This window comes from Cyprinus carpio, chromosome B15, assembly GCF_018340385.1.
Source record: "Cyprinus carpio isolate SPL01 chromosome B15, ASM1834038v1, whole genome shotgun sequence".
Lineage (NCBI taxonomy): Eukaryota > Metazoa > Chordata > Actinopteri > Cypriniformes > Cyprinidae > Cyprinus > Cyprinus carpio.
The window spans coordinates 27,432,623-27,452,755 of NC_056611.1; the positions used below are offsets into that span (position 1 = coordinate 27,432,623).

General features: G+C 35.9%; 2 protein-coding genes across 4 annotated transcripts; both read left to right on the forward strand.

Moving 5' to 3' along the window:
• The first annotated feature begins 706 nt into the window (after positions 1 to 706).
• LOC109065297 (nuclear mitotic apparatus protein 1-like) lies at positions 707 to 9,951 on the forward strand. Of its 3 annotated transcripts, none has more exons than XM_042740144.1 (18): positions 707 to 813; positions 1,912 to 1,961; positions 2,049 to 2,134; positions 2,740 to 2,819; positions 3,050 to 3,135; positions 4,041 to 4,109; positions 4,191 to 4,281; positions 4,495 to 4,642; positions 4,842 to 4,963; positions 5,051 to 5,162; positions 5,228 to 5,345; positions 5,987 to 6,802; positions 6,876 to 7,145; positions 8,897 to 9,049; positions 9,209 to 9,310; positions 9,393 to 9,596; positions 9,738 to 9,779; positions 9,862 to 9,951. In XM_042740144.1, the coding sequence occupies exons 2-17, from the start codon at positions 1,920 to 1,922 to the stop codon at positions 9,753 to 9,755; spliced, it is 2,517 nt and encodes an 838-aa protein (XP_042596078.1). In that variant the 5' UTR covers positions 707 to 813; positions 1,912 to 1,919; the 3' UTR covers positions 9,756 to 9,779; positions 9,862 to 9,951. The 3 variants fall into 3 exon arrangements, with proteins under 3 accessions (XP_042596078.1, XP_042596077.1, XP_042596079.1); XM_042740143.1 differs by having other exon boundaries at positions 725 to 813; positions 1,890 to 1,961; XM_042740145.1 differs by having other exon boundaries at positions 725 to 813; positions 1,890 to 1,961; positions 5,240 to 5,345.
• A 567-nt stretch (positions 9,952 to 10,518) lies between these two features.
• LOC109065316 (NLR family CARD domain-containing protein 3-like) lies at positions 10,519 to 20,045 on the forward strand. Its single transcript, XM_042740201.1, has 7 exons — positions 10,519 to 10,679; positions 10,789 to 10,885; positions 11,780 to 11,887; positions 12,328 to 12,468; positions 12,555 to 12,867; positions 14,999 to 15,245; positions 16,955 to 20,045. The coding sequence occupies exons 2-7, from the start codon at positions 10,845 to 10,847 to the stop codon at positions 18,538 to 18,540; spliced, it is 2,436 nt and encodes an 811-aa protein (XP_042596135.1). The 5' UTR covers positions 10,519 to 10,679; positions 10,789 to 10,844; the 3' UTR covers positions 18,541 to 20,045.
• The last annotated feature ends 88 nt before the right edge of the window (positions 20,046 to 20,133 follow it).

Here is a 20,133-nt window from a genome sequence, read left to right on the forward strand (position 1 = left end):
AATGATTTTAGACTTTTTGTTTTTTTAAAAAATTAAAGCTATTCGAGTTTAATAAAGAATAAATTAGCTATATAAAGAGATGTATAATGTTTTACCTTTTTAAAAAATTTACAGCTGCAAGATATATTTTGGATGTTGGAGAACTCGGCTTGTATATTAAAATGTGAACAATTAAAGACATCGATATCTGTGAAAAATCTTTTAAGAATTGCCAGGAAAATTGAGATAATGCATGTACCAGTCAGATAAAATTTATGTTAATAGAATTGATGTGAAATGTGTTCAGTATCAGTTTATTATTATTATTATTATTAAAGGGATGATATTATTAGAAGCATTTGCATAGTTTAAGAACTTAAAATTCAATTCTATTAAGGTTTCAGATGATGAATTGTGAGTGTTCAAACTTTCGAATGATGAACTAATTTATGATTATTAATATATATATGATAGAAAAACATTGAAACTCCCAACCACTCCCGAGGATAATTGATGCTGTGTGTGATATATGTTTCTTGATTTTTACGGGTTTATTTATTTATTTATTTATTTATAAACATTTATTTTAAGAAGTTATAAACATTATTTTTTAAAATTAAGTTTCGGGAAATGAGTGTTTCCATTGGTCACGTAATTTATAATAACCAATGGACAGAGAGGAAGATTATTATTTTTTTTTTAACAGAGGAAGAAGACGTCATCCTATACATAAATTACTAATAAACGCCAGCTGCGACGTTTATTATCATTCTTGATGTGTTGTAGGCGACAAGACTACTAACCACAGGCCTGCTGTTTGACCATAAAATTACGGTAAACATCTCTCATTCTTTATTTTATATTATTCCTGCAGTTATTGATCGAAGATGAACCAAACTATCAGCCCATGCTCGCTTGAAGTTTGAAATCATAGATATTGATGTCTGAAACTCTCATAAGTTCGCGTTTCACGCTTTAAAGTGGAAAAGAGTCTTTAAATACCTAATATTGCTGTGCCTGTTAATTATAGAGTTTAGTTTTTCTCATGTTATAATTGCTGTTATGAATATTCAGTATTTACTTGTGCCTGCTGGTTGCCAGGTTTTCACAACAAAACTCAAAACAAGCGCAATCGCGTTTCGACTCGGGTTCCCCGGCAAAAAAAATCTTGTTCCGGGGGCTAAAATACAATTTTTTTTTAGCGGGGTTGTCCTGGTAAAATTTAATATTCACTCCAGTGGATAAGTATCACGTTATTGGGGTCACTTCAACCCGCGGCAACGGTGTCAAAGTATCCCAATTCTGCGGGAAAACAGCGGACTTGGCAACCCTGTCTGACTCGTCATATTAATGTCTCTTGTGTGTAAGCACGTGTCTTGTTTTCTGCCAGCTGTGCATTTGAATCAGATTTTGAGTATGTGATCCACTGTTATATTTGTTACAATCATAAAATATGACCCTGGACCACAAAATCAGTCAGAAGTAGCACGTATTTGTAGCAATAGCCAACAATACATTGTATGGGTCAAAATTATTTATTTTCTTTTATGGCAAAAATCATTAGGATATTAAGTAAAGATCATGTTCTATTAAGATATTTTGTAAATTTCCTACTGTAAATATTTCAAAACTAAATTTTTGATTAGTAATATGCATTGCTAAGAACTTAATTTGAACAACTTTAAAGGCAATTTTCTCAGTATTATTATTATTATCATTATTTTATTTTTATTTTTTTTGCACCCTCAGACTCCAGATTTTCAAATAGTTGTATCTCGGCCAAATATTGTCCTCCTAACAAACCACACATCAATGGAAAGCTTGCTTATTCAAATCTCAATTTAAAAAAATGTGACTGGATTTGAGGTCAAGGGTCACAGATGTATGTATCCATCAAAATCCACTTTCAGTGTCCTCGTTATCTATTTGAAGTGTCCATCATGCAGTTGAATGAGGTGAAGGAGGCAGCGCTGTTGTCGTGGGTGAGTCGACTCTGTCATCTTTTAATGTTTTGTAGCCTAACATTACGTTTAAACAGACATTTACGGTGACGGATGTTCTTCTGACAGATCAACAGTGTTTATCCTGAGGAGCCCTTTACCAAAATTATCCAGTTGATGGATGGCCTTCGACTCCTTAAGTTTGCCTACAGAGTGTGAGTTGTGATGGTTATGATAGAAATGCCTTTTCGTAACTTATTTTATAATTCCCTCAGTGTTTCTGACATTTGAATCTCAATGCATCACACTCGGATTGACGTAATAGTGACAGTATCCCTATTCTTTCTAACTACTTAACAAAGTGTATATTTTGCATTAAATGTTTTCTGTGTGTGTATATATATATATATATAATTACCGACGTTACGTTTTCATTCAAAAACATTGGTTTTAGTTTGTTAATGGATTGTTAATAGCTGTGACATAGAGTCTTGTACTTTTTGATTTTCAAATATTGTTTTTCTTCAAATCAAAGTTCGCAAGGCTGTGATTCAAATTTTTGCTTGTTAGTTCGGTGCATAGCTTGTTTGAATGATTTTTTTTTTTTAATGGCAGTGGTAAAAACTGAATGGAGGCCACTGAAAAAGTTTCACTACATTTATGGGTTTATTAAAAAGTTTCTCCTTTCTGCATTTCACTTGTTTTAATTTGTTTACTAGTCTAGTTTTACTAAACTTGGTGTTGTTCATTTGTAAGTCACTTTGGATGAAAGCATGTGTTAAATGTAAATGTAATGGTTAATGTGTGTCTTTGTTTGTAGGCAGGGGAAAGATTTCTGTGATGGTTTGCTGGTGTCACCATTTCCTAACGTGATGGAAATCATCTTCGGTATGCTACAGGGTGAGTATCAACTCCAGACTCTCCAAACCAGTCCTGAGTAACAGTGGGTCAGTGGATAAGATGCAGGGAGGAGGATGCAGGTTTGATTGTGTGGCCGAGCCGAGCCGAGCCGTGCTGTAGTCCTGTGTGGTGCTGGTTCCTGTTGAGGCATCGGGATCCCTGTGTGATGGTCGCACACACACACACGTTTGGATAAACTGCTGCTTACCTTTGTTTCCTTCTACATGCAGCTGACTTCCAGTTCAGCCCGAGACAGGCCTCCCTCATGTTGTGGAAAATCAGTCAGGGAGTCGAGCTGGAGCTTCAGCTGGCCAAGGTGCGCTCAGTGACGTGACACCATTTATGCTGGTATCTGCTTATGTAAATAATACACTGACCCTTGAAAGTCTTCTAAATTATCTACAAGATTTGCTGAAAAAAAAAACAAACTGTTGCACACAATCTACTACATGCCTTCTGTCCTCCAAGTTTTTTTTTTTGGTTCAGGTGTCTTTCTGCTGTGAAATATTTACTGATTTTTATGAAGTAAGCGTTAGAATAACTTTGTATTGTTACTGAGATTTCAAGATGATCACTAGGTTTACATAAATATCCATATTCTTCTTATTATTTTTTTATTTTTATTTTTAAAAGTATGAGCTCCATGTTCTCACTATATCATACTACATGAGCCATAAAAACCTGTTGTATTATTATAACGCATTATTACTAAAAAAAAAAAAAAAAAAAAAAACATATGCAAGCATTTGTTTTTAAGACTTTGTCTAAAGGTTGTAGAAACCTTTGAAATTTTTTTTTAAAAAGAACTTTCAATTTATTTAATGATTATGTTTTTCCCCCGTTTAAAACCATGGAAAAAAAGAAGTAAAAAAAAATAATGTTTGCAAAAACCAACAAATCAAAGTTTGCTTGGTAATGCCAGAAGGAAGTCATTTTTGGAATGGTTGAATCACAAGAAGCTTTTTTAACATTAAATTCATTTACCTTTATTTGGAAACCCTTTCAAAATAAGACTTACTTGCATGTATTCAAGATAATAAATTTAGAAAAACATTTCTTAAATATAATTTAGATTTTTTCAAAAACAATACTTGGAGAATGTGTTTTAAAAACACTTTCCGTTTTTTCCCCACATTGGAAAAAATACATTTAAATGTGCACTTTTAGTGTTGTGTTGGTAAAAAAAAAAAAAAAAAAACTACTGTGTGTGTGTGTGTACAGGTGATCCTTGTTCTTTGTTATTGTGGTTTTAAAACATACAACATGGTGCCGTTGGACACAAAGTCAGGGGTGAGTGATCAGTACTGACCGACAGTTCTGTGACGTCTGTGCATGTTCTGATCATTCTCTCTCTCTGTGTTTCTGTGTCAGTTGATGATCGCATCCATGTTTCACTTCATAGAAGATGATGCTGATGGTCTGTCCTTAGACGGAGGCCTAGACAGATTCCTCACCAAAGCCTGTAAGCAGCCACATGATCACATTTGGTAACTTACTGCCTGTAAAACAACTTTGAGTTGATGCAAGTCTTCTGAAGAAATCTTGTTTCTCTGCTTATACACTACAGTAGAAGTAATTTAATAAATCCAGTCCACATTCAGTTTTAAAACTGGGTATTGGATGCTGACATGGTGATGGTAATGTCTATGGATCTTCTTTCTGTCTTTCTCTCTAGCTGTCATGACTTTCTCCACCTCCAGCAGTGAGAACAGCTGCTGCTCGCCTTCGTACACTGATGACGAGTCCCCGATCTTCAGCCGAGTCCAGAACCCTCGCAGAGTTCAGTTTCAAGAGCATTTCTCAGTGGCCTGCAGCTCCGTCAGGTAGGTCCTGTTATAGTGTATATACTCCCACTCAAAAGCTTGGGGTCAGAAAGAAAGAAATTAATACCTTTATTTATCAAGGATGCATTTAATTAATCAAAAGATTTTAGCTTCAAATAAATGCTTTCTATTCATCAGTGAATCTTGAAAAATAAAATGCATCAGTTTCCACTAACACGCTCTCATCTTTGATCTCCAGCTCTCCAGTGCAGGATGTTATGAGCACGCCACAGTTGTTGAAGAGACTTCAGGAAGTATTGGCACGTGAGGGAGAGCTCAAGAAAGAATTGACCAATCCAATCAGCATCAATTTAGAGAAAGGTTTCCTTTATTCTGCCTTGAGTGAATGAGAGAAGCTGTCGTGCTCTGATATGATGTTGGTTGTATTTCTCTCTCTTCTGCACACAGAGGGTGTGATTTCGCAGTTACAGCACAGGGTGGAGCGGATGCTGCGGGAACAAGGAGAGCTGGAGAAGGACCATAAAGCTGCACTGCTGGAGCTCCAGGAGAAGAACGAGAGGTGAGGTGCACTAAAGGTCAAGTTTGGGTTTCCAGTAATTATTAAAAAAAAACCTTCTCCTGTAGTCTTATCCGCAGAGTGCATGAGGTTGTGAAGCAATGCCAAGACTTGAAAACCGAAAACACTGAGAAAAAGAAAATTATTGATGTACTAACAAAGGAGAACCAAACTTTTGCTGCTCAGGTGAGATACAATTTTTATTTATTTTTTTCTCCTTTCTGTTTTGCTAACTTGTTTAAAACCAGCATTGAGGTGAATAGGGATGACTAGGAGTGATGCTTAAAAAATAAAACGAAGGAATCAGTTATCAATGAAATAATGCAATATATGGACAATGAATGGACAATGGATTTGAAATTGATAGATGTATTTAAAACTTTTAATTCATGCTTTAAAATTTAATTAAATTAAAAAGTACTGTTTTTTTTTTAATTGTAAAACCATAAAAATTGCAATTTAATCCTTTTTATTTATTTCATGATTTAAATTAAGGCTTTCATTTTGTTTTTTTTTAACTACATTTTATAACATGAATTAAATAAACAGGTTTAAATGTCTATTTATTTTTCAATTTAAAGACATTTGTTTAATAGTTTAATTTTTTTATTAACATATTAGACCATTTGAAGTTTCTTTTTTCATAAAGAAATTGAATTGAAAAATGCATTTAAATGGTTTAATTAGTTTTAAACATGATTTTTGTAACATGATTTAAATATTTTGAAATGTCTATTAAATTTCTCGTTATTATAAATCTCTCTCTCTCTCTCTCTCTCTCTCTCTCTCAAAAGCTTCATAACTCAAATCTGGATTTGTCCGAACAGATTTCCCTAAAGGATGAAGAAATCTCAAATTTGAGGAACAAGTATGACACTCTAAACCATGAGCCGAAGCTTGTGAAGGAACAAAATATTGAATTAAAAGAAGTGATCAAATCAAATTGCCAAGTGCACGAGGACACTGTTAAGAAACTTCAGCAAGAGCTTGACTCTGCTTCTTCAGTTGCTTCAGAAAAACAAGAAGAACTGCTGGTTCTGTCAGTGGAGGTAACATCTCTTAAAGAGCAGATCTGCCGTTACAGTGAAAATGAAGTGCGGAAACGACAAGAACTGTCTGTTTTAGAGGCACAACACGATGTGTTGAAGGAAAAATTGACGTCTCTACAGAATCAGTTGGCCGAAGTGAAGGAATCTGAGCTTAAACGGGAGCTTTGCCATCAAACAATGCTAAGAGAAAAAGCTCAGGAGCTCGAGAGGACTGTGAGGGAGCATCATACTGAAATCTCCGCTCTTGCCTCGGAGAGAGATGCTCAAATAAGTTCTCTTAAAGCTGAAATAAACTATCAACAGCTGAGATCCGAGAGGCTTCGAGCTCAGCTGGAACTGAAGGTGGAAAAGCAAAACAGCTCTATTCTTGCTCTTAAAAACATGGCTCGACAGTGGGAGCAGCAGAACGAGGAGCTCCTGGAGAAGCTGAAGATCATGTTCACACAGTTACAGCATTACAGCGGTAAAAACAAGGAGGCGTTGGAGATGAACAAAACTCTTGTGAACTCCCTGCAGGCCAGCAGGAGAGACGTGAGAGATCTTCAGATGGAAAGAGACCAGACGAAGGCCAAAGTCAAAAGCTTGGAGGCTCGGGTTGGTTTACAAAGACTCCTACGGTCTTTTTGAGGTTTCAGTGTAGTTTCATGTGCAGCTGTGTTTGTTTCAGTTGAACTTCGCTGAAAGGCATCTGGAAGGGTGGAGGAAGATGACCGAGGACAGTGAGGATGTGAGATGCAGGGAAACACAGCAGGACACCAGCTACGACAGCTTTGAGCTGAACGATTCATTTAAAGCTAATGCACATGATATGCCTGGTATCGCAGTGGAGGATAAACCTGAGCATACTGCAGATGACTGGATGCGTGTCGCAGAACTACAGGCTCGAAACAAAGCCTGTCTGCCTCACATGAAGAGCAGCTACCCGCTGGAGTCCAGGGTGAGCGTACCTGCCAGCGTCTGTGCTTTTCTGCTGCTTTGATTTTACAGAAATACAGGTTTGATTCTGGCCTGTTTTGTGACTCACATTTCTCATATTTCTAATGTTTTTTCACTTAATTAAACCTCTTTTCTTAAGACACTGGACCAGATCACTTCCATTTTACAATAAACACTTAAAGGGATAGTTCACCCAAACATTAAAATTCTGTCTTTAATTACTCACCCTCATGTTGTTTCAAACCATGAGACCTTCGTTCATCTTCAGAACACAAATTAAGATATTTTTGATGAAAACCGAGAGCTTTCTGACCCTCCATAGACAGCAAGGGTAACACCACGATCAAGCATAGAAATGTAGTAAGGACATTGTTAAAATAGTCCATGTGGCATCAGTGGTTCAACTGTACTTTAATGAAGCTACAAGAATACTTATTGTGCACAAAGAAAACAAACAATTTTATTCAACAATTCTATAGAGATTTTTTTTCAGTGAGGGTTCACTGAATTTGAGAGAAAATGTGAAAAGTTATTATGAAAAATGTTATTATTATTTATTTATGTATTTATTTTTTTGCTTGAATGTTCTATATAACAAATAGGTCACATTTCTTTCAAACCTGGGGTGCACTTTTTTTTGAGGTGGGGCAATGTGGGGTGGGGCAATATTTATTTTAAAAATGATTTTAAATTACTCATTTGTATTTTGTATTTTTGTTTTTTAGTTTTTTTTTTTTTGTTCTCTCCCCACACTGGGTTCTGTGGGTCTACTGAATCTTGTAATGTATTTAATTTGTTCATTTATATTTTATTTCTTTATTTATTTGTAATGTATCCATGCATTTTTTTTAAATGCATTTTGCTTTAAAAACCTAACACTTTTTTTCCACACAATATAAATGAGTATTAATGTGTAGCTGTTGATTTAATGGCAAAGTAATATTATGCAAACTATACCACTATGAATGTGCTTTTATTTATATAATATAATATAATATATAATGTGTGTGTATGTTTTTTATTTTTTGTATTTGATCACATGTTAAGTTGGTGTGGTATTTTTTTTGGTGTTGTATATTTGTATACATTGCATGGGTCGACATTATAGATTTTTCTTTTATGCCAAAAATCATTAGGATATTAAGTAACGATCATGTTCCATGAAGATCTTTTGTACATTTCCTACCGAAAATATATCAAAACGTAATTTTTGATTAGTAATATGCATTGCTAAGAATTAATTTTTACAACTTTAAAGGTGATTTTCTCAGTATTTATTTTAGATTTTTTTTTTTTTTTTTTTTTTTTTTTTTTTGCTCCCTCATATTCCAGATTTTCAAATAGACAGACAAATATTGTCCTCCTAACAAACCATACATCAATGGAAAGGTATTTTTTTTTTTTTTTTTTTTTTTTTTTTTTTTTTTTTTTTTCTTTTTTTTTTTTTTTTTTTTTTTTATAAAAAGTGACTCTTAAGACTGGGTTTGTGGTCCAGGGTGTGTGTGTATGTATATATATATAATATATATATATATGAGTGTGTATATATATATATATATATATATATATATATAATATATATATATATATATATATATATATATATATATATATATATATATATATCTTTGTTCAATTTATGATGTTAAGAACTAAATCATCCATTGGACTCCTTATTATAATCTTCTAATGTAGGTAACCTCCAATACATATGTAGCAGTTAAAAATAACTCTTTCCATCTACTTCTGTAGCCCACTGTGGGACTTCCCTCGTTCACATTAACGGATGAGGACCTACGGATGGGTGACCCGAAAGAGAGCATTCGCCGTGCAGCTTTACACTTGCATGAATCACAGACTCTCAGACAGCCGGGATCCCTGCTGCAGGACCTGAACACACCTGAGGTACGAACCGAAAACAACCCCGACCAATCAGATATGATCCTCAACAAAAAAACACATGCAGACTTATTTCTCAATATGCATTTTGTCTAATGATTCAATAAACCCTTCCTTTTTAAGAAATAGATATTTTGAGTTAAGTGTAATTGTGTAATTCTTTAGCAGCAGTACAGTGGCACAGGTGAGGCAAAGAAGTTGGCGAGCTGCATCTCTCGGACCGTGATGCTTAAGAGCAGGCATGCTTACAGACTCTCAAATGCTGAGGTATAGTAGTGTATATAAATGCTTTGTCTATCTATATACATGCATGCACATAATTTTTCTCCCCTACTCTTTTCATCTGAAGCGAAGGCAGTCTGTTATGTTCACCATTGTTAACACCCCAAAACCCCAAAGAGGTAGTTTGCTGCAGCGAGGCCTGAAGCGTCGTAAGGAGGCCTGTAAGTCTCCCACAGTGAGCAGTCGTGCCCTGCAGCCTGCGATGAGTGCCGCTAACAGCAGGTCGCCGCTCTCACTGAGAAAATGTCCTCGCAACAAGTCTCCAAAAAAGGTACAAACTGCATGACCCTCTCCTGGAGTTTGCTGTGATCCTGAACCAGGCTTCACTTGAGCTGGGAGTTTATCTGAGCAGTGTTAGACTAATGCACGGTGCACAGTTTCTGTGCTGAAATAGTGTTTTGTGTGTGTTTAGGGAGAGCAGGAGAACTAACTCGGCTGGTCATCTTTCCGGACTGTATGTATCTGCTGTTACGTGGCAATACGGTTTACTATTGTGTTTCATGAATTTTCTTAAACTCATTTCTTTTTCTCCACAGGTGAACATTTTAGTTTGTTTTCTGTTCACTGTGTAAATTGATTGAATATGTGTTTTGGAATAATGTATTTAAAATAAAAGATTTTTGTAACGTACTTGTGGTGGTGGTGTTGCATTTTGACCATCATAAAAAAAGAAAAGAAAAGAAAAGAAAGCATGGGTTTTTTAGTTTCTATGGGGATAATGTTTTACAGATGCATTTAGTTTTCCTATTTCTTACCTTTCCTTCCTTACTTTGATATATTTATACTTATTTTTAACTTATTTAATTTCAGAATTTTTTCTTTGTATTTTTTATTTTATTACTTTATCATGCATTTTTATTTTATACATACGTATACATTGTAAAAATAAATAAATAAAAAAATCCATAGGAAGGTTGCTGCAAAATTACATTTATGCAAAGCTTTATTACCGTAAATAAACCACAAATTTATAACATTTTTATTTATTTGCAAATCCCCTGTTTTTTTTTTTTTTTTTTTTTTTTGTGTGTGTTTTGTGTGTGTTTAGGGAGAGCAGGAGTAATAATAATAATAATAATAATAATAATAATAATATGTAATAATATGTATTTTAAAAAAAAAAAAACCTGGAGAACTAAAATGCGTTACAATTTTGCGCCGTCTTTTCCCATTCGCTACTGAAACGGAAAGTAAAAATGACGTCACCGGTCCGACCGGAAACGCGGAAGAGCTGTCAGCCAGGCAGTGGCTTTAACGGAGGACACATCTGAGGTCGTTTTAGGCCTTTTTTTAAAACTACATTCATCGAACAGACTTTATTTAAAGACAGTTTAACGCTAGAGCGCTGTTTTGGGTGAGTTTGTGTCGCTTTAGTTCACTAAGATATCGATATAGCTCATATTTTTCCTCAGGCCTCGAATTTCCTCCTGCGATAAAAGACTGTAATCGACATTTTTTTTCAGTTTCTCAGGTAGAAGCTGTGCTGTAACTGGTCTGTGAGGAGTCTACAACCGTCATCATGAGTAATTTTGGGGACGATAGTGATTCTGAAGTGGATCGGTGAGTGTCTTGAGGTTTTGACGGGTCGTTCTTGTTCAACCGGCCTGTTTTCCTCAGCGCTAGTTCTGCTAAACCGGGCTAGCTTAGTTATTTATTTGAGACTCCAGCCAGACCGGGTCTGAAGAGCAAGCTAAAGAAACTAAGAATGTCCTAAAATCAAAATAATTAAAAAAACAACAACTAGAAAGAATACACACGTAAATAGTAGCTGTAGCAGGTACTAAGTGACACTTAGTCTTACCGTGGTGTAATAGTTCAGATTTGTATCTAAAAACATCATAAACCGATCTGTCATGTCAGGATAGAAGCTTTGAGTAGTCGACTATTTAATATACTGTTTGTTTTTGTTTCTGTATTCCTGTAGTATATCATTTCAACATCATTCTCACCTTCAAGAATCATTCTGGTCCTAGTTTTGTTTGTCTCATTCCATTTTAAACCAGCAAACGTACATGTTCCTCAGTTTTTGAGAATTATAAATATGAGAAGATGCTCTTTCTCTTTTAATTTGAGAAGATCATTAGGATTATTGTGAGGAGACACACAATCTGACGGATCAAATATCAAGCCGCTTTATCAAAAAACATTCTTTCTGTCAGCGAAATCATTTGTTTTTTTTGGATTGAAATACAATATGTGTTTAAAGGAGCAGGGTCTTCTGGGTCCAGGCTTGCATGAACACTCGTGGTATGAATACGAAGATCTTACTTTGATTTTTAAGCATATTAGATTCCAGTGACTCTTCATGCAGTGGAGCGTTTTAAGTTGTGCTTTTTGACCTTTAGTTTCGTGCAGGGACTGCTGGGACGAGTCTCCATTTGTTGAAAGGTCTTCAAAGTAGACACATGCTTGTTTGCGCTGCTGTTACTTTGTTTCTGTTTTAATGTTATTTTAGATCATGACGGACCGGCCACCCAGCAGTTATGGCTCCATGCATAGTGATCATGAAGATGAAGAGGATGATGAATTTGAAGAACCTCCGCTCAAACTACCAGCGACAAGGTGTGGTTACATACAACAACTAGATACACGCACACAAACACACACACACACACACAAAAACACACAAGAAGTGAGTTGTGTTTTTGTTTATTATTATTATTATTAAATCAGATTAGGGCAAATTTTTCAATCAAATTACTTTACGTGTGGAAAATTGATTCATTTATTGTAAGTGATGTGAGAAGTAATTTTAATGTAATAGTTGTTGAAAGACGTATTTTATGCTCACCGAGCCTGCATTTATTTGATCGAAAATATAGTTAAAGCAATATAATAAAATGCTTTGAAATTAAATTTCAAAAATGTGATTTTTAAAATAAAATGTTTTCTTCTGTATGTAACTTTAAATGTGATTTATTTTTGTGATGCACAGCTGAAATTTTTGCATCATTCCAGTTTTGGTTAATTTATGTGTTTGCATCACGCGTGTGTATTTTCAGGGTCAGGCTTCACCGCTCCGATTCGCCAGAGACTGCGATTACTGAACGTACGAACACAAACCAGTCGAGCGTATACAACGATGGACTGGTCCTGAAACCACAGTCCTTCTTGTACGCACCAGAATCTCTCGCCCGATACAGGTAACTACATCCACACACACACACGCATGCATCTTAATGTTTCTGATGAAGTTATGCGGATAATGTTCACATTCCGTTTAATTCAGCATTAACAGAGAGCCGTCTGAGCCTCAGAGCGAGGTAAGGACAGAAGCAGCGATGGATGAAGAGCCGAACGACAGAGACTCGGAGATGAATGAGCGAGACACGCAGGAGCAGCAGAATGACAGCGCCGCGATGGAGGAGCAGGAGGAGCAGGCAGAGGCCACGAAAGAGGAGGATGATTTTGATGAAATTGTTGTAGGTTTCGAAGAACAGAAAGATCCTCCTCCTCCTCCTCCTCCTCCTCCTCCTCCGGAGGGCGTCGGCCTACAGTTTCAACACACACACCGCTCCCTCACCCTGCCCCACGTGCTAAGGGTCAGTAGATGTTTTTGTGTTCCTGTTGAGAGTCTTAGTCTTTGAGAAACTTAAAGCCTGACGTGAAATAATAGTTAGAAAAATCCTTGTGAAATGTATAAATCTGTAATGGCTTTTTTTGTGTTTATGTTGTGAGTTTTTATTTTTGAGACAGTTCTGTTTTTTGAAAATAACCGGAACCGTGAGCAATTTCTAAGTTTCGGTTCCGAAAACGGTTCTGGTGCGACACTTTTATTAGGGATGTGTTCTGTTTTTTGCTGGTGCTCTGAAGATTCGGCGTTTCCCGTAACGGATGTCACAAACCAAATAGCAGAAACGTCACCCTGCCTCTTTAATTACTGAGCACATTTTTTCTAAAGACGCACACTCCACAGGCACGCGCGCCGCGTCTTTAACTCTCGAATACATGTTTCCTACGACTGTACTGCACTCGCGTCTTTGATAACTGTGCACGTCGTTTTGTCTGACTGTACATGTACCGGCAGCACGCAGCACCTGCCGCCACTAAATTACATTATATTTGTCCCATATTGTCATTAATATACATACTGACTTCAACTTGGACCACTTGATAAATAGAATGCTATTTTTATGTAACAATGAGGGTTAGATTATTTAGTGTACAGGTTGTTTCAAGAGTGATAAACAAAGTGATAGAAAATATTTATTTTTATGTGTTTGTTAAAGTGGCGATATCCGAACTTGATCATTGCATCACAGCATCTCCTGACTGCATTATTATTTGTAAAATAGGTGATTTTATGGAGTGTGTGTATACATGGTTATAAGTATAACAGTTTATATTTCATTAATTTAGGGAAATGAGTGTCTCAGCCCTCAAGGGACTATTTGGCCAACCAGCTTATTCCTGATTGAAAAGCAAAATGTTATTGATAGTGTAAAAAACATTAACTTTGAAGCACATGCTGATTGATGGACTAGCATTACTCAACATTACTTACTTCCTCCTTGCAACTACATTCAGTGAAGGTAAAATAGTAAAAAAACATAATAATAGTTTATTTAAATAGAATCGGAACCAGAAAATTTGTATACTGTAATATATATGTTGAATTTTGACATTGACAACCTTTAAATTAAGTTGACAGTAAGTAATAAACAGTATTTGAGTATTGTGCTTTTTTCCTTACCACTATTTTTTTTTAATAGTAGTTTAATGATTTTAATGGAACCGGAATCGGAACCGGAATCGGAACCGGAACCGTTAGGCGGAACCGGAACTGGAAAATGTCTAACGTTTCCCAACCCTAGTAATGGCTCATGTAGTGTGATAGTGGGAATATGGAGCTTATAATTGAGGATAAAAAAACAACTATTTTATTAGATATTTGTATTATTTTGGTGCAGATGCTGATATTTATATGGAGGAAAAATAAGACAAGCTATCAGAATTTTATAACAATATAGCTATTTTAATATCAGTTGTCACTATATTTCCCCAAGATATGTCTTAGTAAGATGATATTTAAATGTTTAGCTTTATGATTTAAGAATCTGTTTAGTTTCTAAACGCATAATGCAATACAGTGATGATTTAGAGATGATATGTTTTAGTAAGATTATATTTAAAGACCATATTTGATACTCATAATTCAACATGATTTTACAAAAAAAGTTCTGTATAGATAATCAAGTAAACCAAATCAGTCCGGCGAGTGTTCATCTTGAAATATTAACAATATTAAAGTTATTCTTACATTTACTTCATAAAAATCAGTTAAGATTTCACAGCAGAAAGACAAGCTGAAAGTGGACACTTGTACGGTTAAACTAAAGGTCCTTGCACACACAGTTCATTTTATTTTCATCCTTTCTTATCAAAATGCTTGCTGCGGATGCTCGGAACTCAAAGTGCAATGACCTTTAGACTTTAATTTGCTAATAAAATAACAAATAATAAAATTAAAAATTAAAAGTCTAAACTATCAATGAGATGACTAAAGGCATGTCGTAGATTGTGCACAACAGGTTTTTCAGCAAAAGTTTTGTTCATTTTGAGGCCATGTACATGTCATTTTTAGAGAGCGAGGTGGCCAGAGGTTTATTTCTATATAAACCCGTGTTTGATACAGGATCCTTCGTGTGTTTTTTTTGTCTTTGTCTCATTCAGCAAATGGTGGGGTGTCTTTCCCAGCTCCATCCGGGAGATATCACCTATTTAAAGCGCTCTCTGAGTACTAACTGCAGATTCAAGAAGTACTACTCAAGGATTGCGGATCTTAATGACCCGCTGGATCTGGCTGATAAAATGATCGAGGTCTGCGGGCTGGGAGAAGCTCTGTATATGACCATACGAGGCATACAGAATGTCGGAAATGACAAACTGGCCGAATACCTGAGGAAGACCTGTAGAAGAGGTACAGCAGCTTCACACCTCACAGAAAACATCATTGTGATTCGTCTTTTTTTCTTTTTTTTTTTGGTCTCCATTTACAATAATACAATGTATTAAATCACTTATTTGATCCTAAAATGCTTATTGAGTTTCATGCACAATTTAAAAAAGGAACATGTTGATATTTTTTCAAAACTACCAAATGTTTAAAAAAAAATCCAAGATTTTAACACTTTAATTACCAAGTTCATAAATTATGTCACTTTGCAATCAAAAAATGTCGTTATAATGGAAGTCTTTTTTTCTTCTCATGTTTAACCCTTATGCGTTGTTGGGGATGTTTTCGTCCACTAGGGGGTAAAGTCTTATTTTGGCCACAACTTTCCCTGTGTTTCAGCAAATGGAATGATTTTTCGTGACAAATCTTATTTTGACACATATTTTGGGAAAATGCTTTGAAAATTTTCAAAAACTTAACAATACACTGTGGGCAATTTCACTACCCTTTTGTTATGTTCGTGGATAAAAACATCCACTAAATTAAACTGCTGTAAAAATGTATCAGATAAATGTTAAATATTTTTTTATCTATTTTTTGGCATAAGTCTTTTTATAGACTTCAGTATTGTTTAAAAATATCAAATGTTTTAAATATTTAATTATTTTGTTCATAAATTGTCACTTTGCAATCAAAAAATGTTGTTATAATGGAAGTCAATGGGGCAAAAACAGCCACGAACAATAAATGAGGGAGAAAAAAATAATATCTAATGCTGCACAAAAACTAAAAATGCATCAAAGCCAATGTTGTTACTAATCTTTGACATGCCCAAGAATGTAAGTTTTAAAAAAAAAAAAAAAAAATCCAGCCACAATTACTTTTATATTGAAAATAAGTAATTTTGTTTGGTTTTTCCCCCAAAATCAGTGACATCATTTATGAATGTGGCAATTAAAGAGTTAAAATCTTGGATTTTTTAAAAACATTTGGTAGTTTTGATCAGGACTGAGGTTGATTAATAGATTTATGCAAAAGAAATTGAAAAAAAATATTTATCTGATACATTTTTACAGCAGTTTAATTGAGAGGATGTTTTCATCCCGAACATAATGAAAGGGTAGTGAATTTGAACAAGGCACAAGGGTTAAAATGTTTGAATTATGTTATAAAAGTTTAGTCAGTTTCAGCAAAAATAAAATAATTTATAGTCTCTTTTGCTCATCTAGGCTGGAATAAAATATAATTTATAGATGATTCAAAGCTGAATTTTCAGCATCATTACTCCAGTCTTCAGCGTCACATGATCTTAAGAAATCATTCTAATATACTGATTTGTTGCTCAAGAAACATTTCTGATTATCATCAATATAAAAAACCGTTGTGCAGCTTCATATTGTATCGAAATTGTTATTTTGTGAAAAATGCATTGTATTCTTTGAATAGAAATTTCAAAACAAGAGCATTTCTTTGAAATGGAAATCTCTTGTAACATTGAAAATGTCTTTTACGTCCACTTTTGATCAATTTAATGCACCCTCGCTAAATAGGAGTTCATTTCTTTGGACTTTTAAACGATTTGTGACTCACTATAATGACTAAACCCGTCACATATGGAAAGAATAACATTTTTTAATATAGCAAAGTTCAATTTAGTATAGATTGTGGTGTAAAATATCTTCCTTTGTCTTTATATTCAGTCCCTGATTTGCTTTTGTTTTGTTTCTTTCCAGCCGTGTTGCAGCATGACCTGAAATTAGCCCACGACCTACGCTATTACTATCTCTACGAAGGCCGATGTCGTCCAGGTCGGCAGCGCTACATCAGCGACGTCTACGTCGAGCCCGTAACAGTCATCAGAGGCAGCAGGGAGCCCATCAACCTCGAGAATGAGGTCTACAAGATACCATACACGATCGAGGAGACCCAAATCAGGGCCGCCGACATCTTTCGGCCCCTTCCTCACGAACAGAAACCCATCCGTACGGTCATGATGACGGGAATTCCCGCCTGCGGTCTAACGGTGGCCGTGAATAAGTTCATCATTGATTGGATGGAGGAAAAAAACAATAAGGATTTTCAATTAGTCTTCCCTTTGCCAGCAAAAGAGCTCCACCTCGGGAAAGATGGAAATCTGAGCTTCCTAGAGATGCTCGGTAGCTTCTTCGCAGAAGCCGATGACATTAAATTCATCGAGAAGCCCGATTGCTTGAGTCTCTTCATCATTGACGCTTTAGAGCTTTGCAAACACAACCTGGACTTTAAAAACAATGAAGTTATCTCAAGCGCCAGGGTGAAAGCGCCGTTAGACGCCCTTCTCACCAGCTTAATAAAAGGCACGTTGCTTCCGAACGCTCGTGTTTGGATCACCAGCCATGTCACTGCCGCCCACCGTATTCCTCCGGAGCTAATCGACAGGTTTGTAGAGTTAAGAGGATTCACGGATGAGAAGAAGCAAGAGTACTTCACCAAGAGAACCACCAACGCTGAGCTCGGGAGGAAGGTTTATAACCACATGAAGCGCTCCAAAGCCCTTGAGATCATCTGCCACCTCCCTCTCTTCAGCTGGATGGTGGCGTTCATCTTCGAACGAGGCTTTCAAGATCCCGAGTACGGCAAACACCCACCTGGCATCACGACGTTTTATGCCCAGTTGATCGTCGTGCAGATGAACCGCTCGTTTGAGAAGTACCGCGGCTGCAACGTTGAGGCACAGAAGTGGAGGGATGAAGACAAGTCGTTTATTGAGATGATGGGGAAAATGTCATATCAGATGATTCTAGATGGACGGGACTGGTTCACGGTGGAAGATTTGGCCTCCGTCGACCTGACCTATGAAGATTTGCGCAGTCGCGATGAGTTAACCACTGAGGTCAGACGAAAGAACGACGACATTCACACTTGGATCTTCAAGTTTGTCCACATCACCGTTCAAGAGTATATGGCCGCCATGTACGTCTATGTAGCGTTTAGGAAGCATGGTAAAAACGTGATCGAACCAAGCAAAATGTCTTGGTTTCAGGGTCAGAATAAGGATCGGCCTGTGATTGAACTGTACCGGCCTGCCATCGACCGCGCGCTGGCGTCTCCGAATGGTCATCTGGACATGTTCCTGCGGTTCCTGATCGGATTGGTGACTCCAGGAACCGAGGATAACCTGCACGGATACCTGCTCAGTCACTACCACCCCAAAGCCAAAGGCACGGAGGATGTGGTCAAATACATCAACAAGAAAATGAGCGATAACATCCATCCTGACCGGAGAAGAAATCTGGAGTTGTGTCTGGTGGAGCTGGAGGAAGGCAAACAGGGAAGATGAGAAAAGCGGGAGAGTGTTCGATCTGTTAAGCAGGACTGTGAAACACTAAACTAAACGCAGTGTCCTGCAGGAATGACTCTGTTAAAGGGATGGCTCACCCTGTCTTTATTTACAATACTGGTCAATGGTTTGGAATAATTTGGATTTTTAATGCTTTTGAAAAGTCTCTTCCAAGGCTGCATTTATTTGATCAAAAACAGTGATACTGTGAAATGTTACTTCTATTTAAAATAGCCGTTTTCAAGTTGAGTGCATGTTAAAATGCGATTTCTTTCTGTAATGCAACGCTGCATTTTCAGCATCATTACTCCAGTCTTCAGTGTGATACGTCAGAAATCATTCTAATATGCTGATTAGTTATTGTTACTTGTGGAATTTTTTTTTTTTTTTTCAAGATTCTTTGACGAATAGAACATAAAAAAAAACATTTATTTGAAACAATCTTTTGTAACATTATAAATGTCTATAAATGAAGTTTAATGTATCATGATATAGCATTAGAATTGTTTCTTGTGCAGAAAATCAATATATTAGAATGATTTCTGAAGATCATGTGACACTGAATACTGGAGTAATGAAGCTTTGATCACAAGTTACATTTCAAAATCTATTCAAATAGAAAACGCTTCAAATTCTAATATTTCATTTCACTTGTTTTTACTGCATTTCTGATCAAATAAATGCACCCTTGGTGAACAGAAGAGACTTTTTCAGAAACATAAAAAAAATTCCTAATGATACCAAACTTTTGATTGGTGGTGTACACCATCAGCATCTTTGCTCACAGCAGGTTTTATTAATTGGGATAACACATTTTTCTTCATTTTTTTTTAAGAGAAAATCCACTGACTTGAGTGACACAGTGGTGTGTAAATGAGTTTGAGTGAGCTGTTCCTTTAACTCTTTTTGGTGCTGTGAGCCGTGAACATCAGTTTGCTTGTTTGAGTCCGTATGATGATGTGCCTGCTTTAGTGTTTCTTCAGCTTAAGAGAATGAGAAGAGCCAGTTGTAGCACTAATAAGTCTTAAAATTCACACAATGCTCTAAAGTGACTAAAGAACTGGATGTGCACTTTTTAACAACAATCACTGCTTTTATTCATTAAGCAGTCAGTAACATGAATAACTAGACTAGTATCCTGACAGAGCAACATGATATGATGTTTTTATTCATTTTTCTTTGCTTTTATTGAGTAGTCATTGTTTTTCAGGTTTTAGGAAATCACGAGATTGATGGATTTTACTTTCATCATTTGCTTCAGATTTACACTTTAGGAAGAAATCATGTAGTTACTCAACTAAACTTCTAAAAATGTTCAGTTGGTCTGCTGATATACACTGACAGTTGATGGATTGGAGGTAAAATAGTATTTAATTAGCTGTTTTTTGTTGTTGTTGGGTTTTTTAAAGAGGAGTGTGGGTTGCAAAGCCATAGGATTTTCGATTTATGGACGATCATCACTGTGTGCTTGACAAACATTTATAATAAAAGTGTCTTGTGGTGGAGTGACGTTTCTTTCCATATATAATTGATTTATTTTAAAAAAGCATGTCATGTACACCTGAGCAAAATTTATATGCATTCTTTATTGCA

Excerpts from the sequence above, each read along its gene's own strand:
- LOC109065297 (XM_042740144.1), top strand. The coding sequence starts at position 1,920 with ATGCAGTTGAATGAGGTGAAGGAGGCAGCGCTGTTGTCGTGG. Across the intron at positions 4,643-4,841 it reads GTGGCCTGCAGCTCCGTCAG|CTCTCCAGTGCAGGATGTTA; the intron begins GTAGGTCCTGTT and ends TTTGATCTCCAG. Across the intron at positions 5,163-5,227 it reads CTCCAGGAGAAGAACGAGAG|TCTTATCCGCAGAGTGCATG; the intron begins GTGAGGTGCACT and ends CTTCTCCTGTAG.
- LOC109065316 (XM_042740201.1), top strand. The coding sequence starts at position 10,845 with ATGAGTAATTTTGGGGACGATAGTGATTCTGAAGTGGATCG. Across the intron at positions 10,886-11,779 it reads AGTGATTCTGAAGTGGATCG|GATCATGACGGACCGGCCAC; the intron begins GTGAGTGTCTTG and ends AATGTTATTTTA. Across the intron at positions 15,246-16,954 it reads GAGGAAGACCTGTAGAAGAG|CCGTGTTGCAGCATGACCTG; the intron begins GTACAGCAGCTT and ends GTTTCTTTCCAG.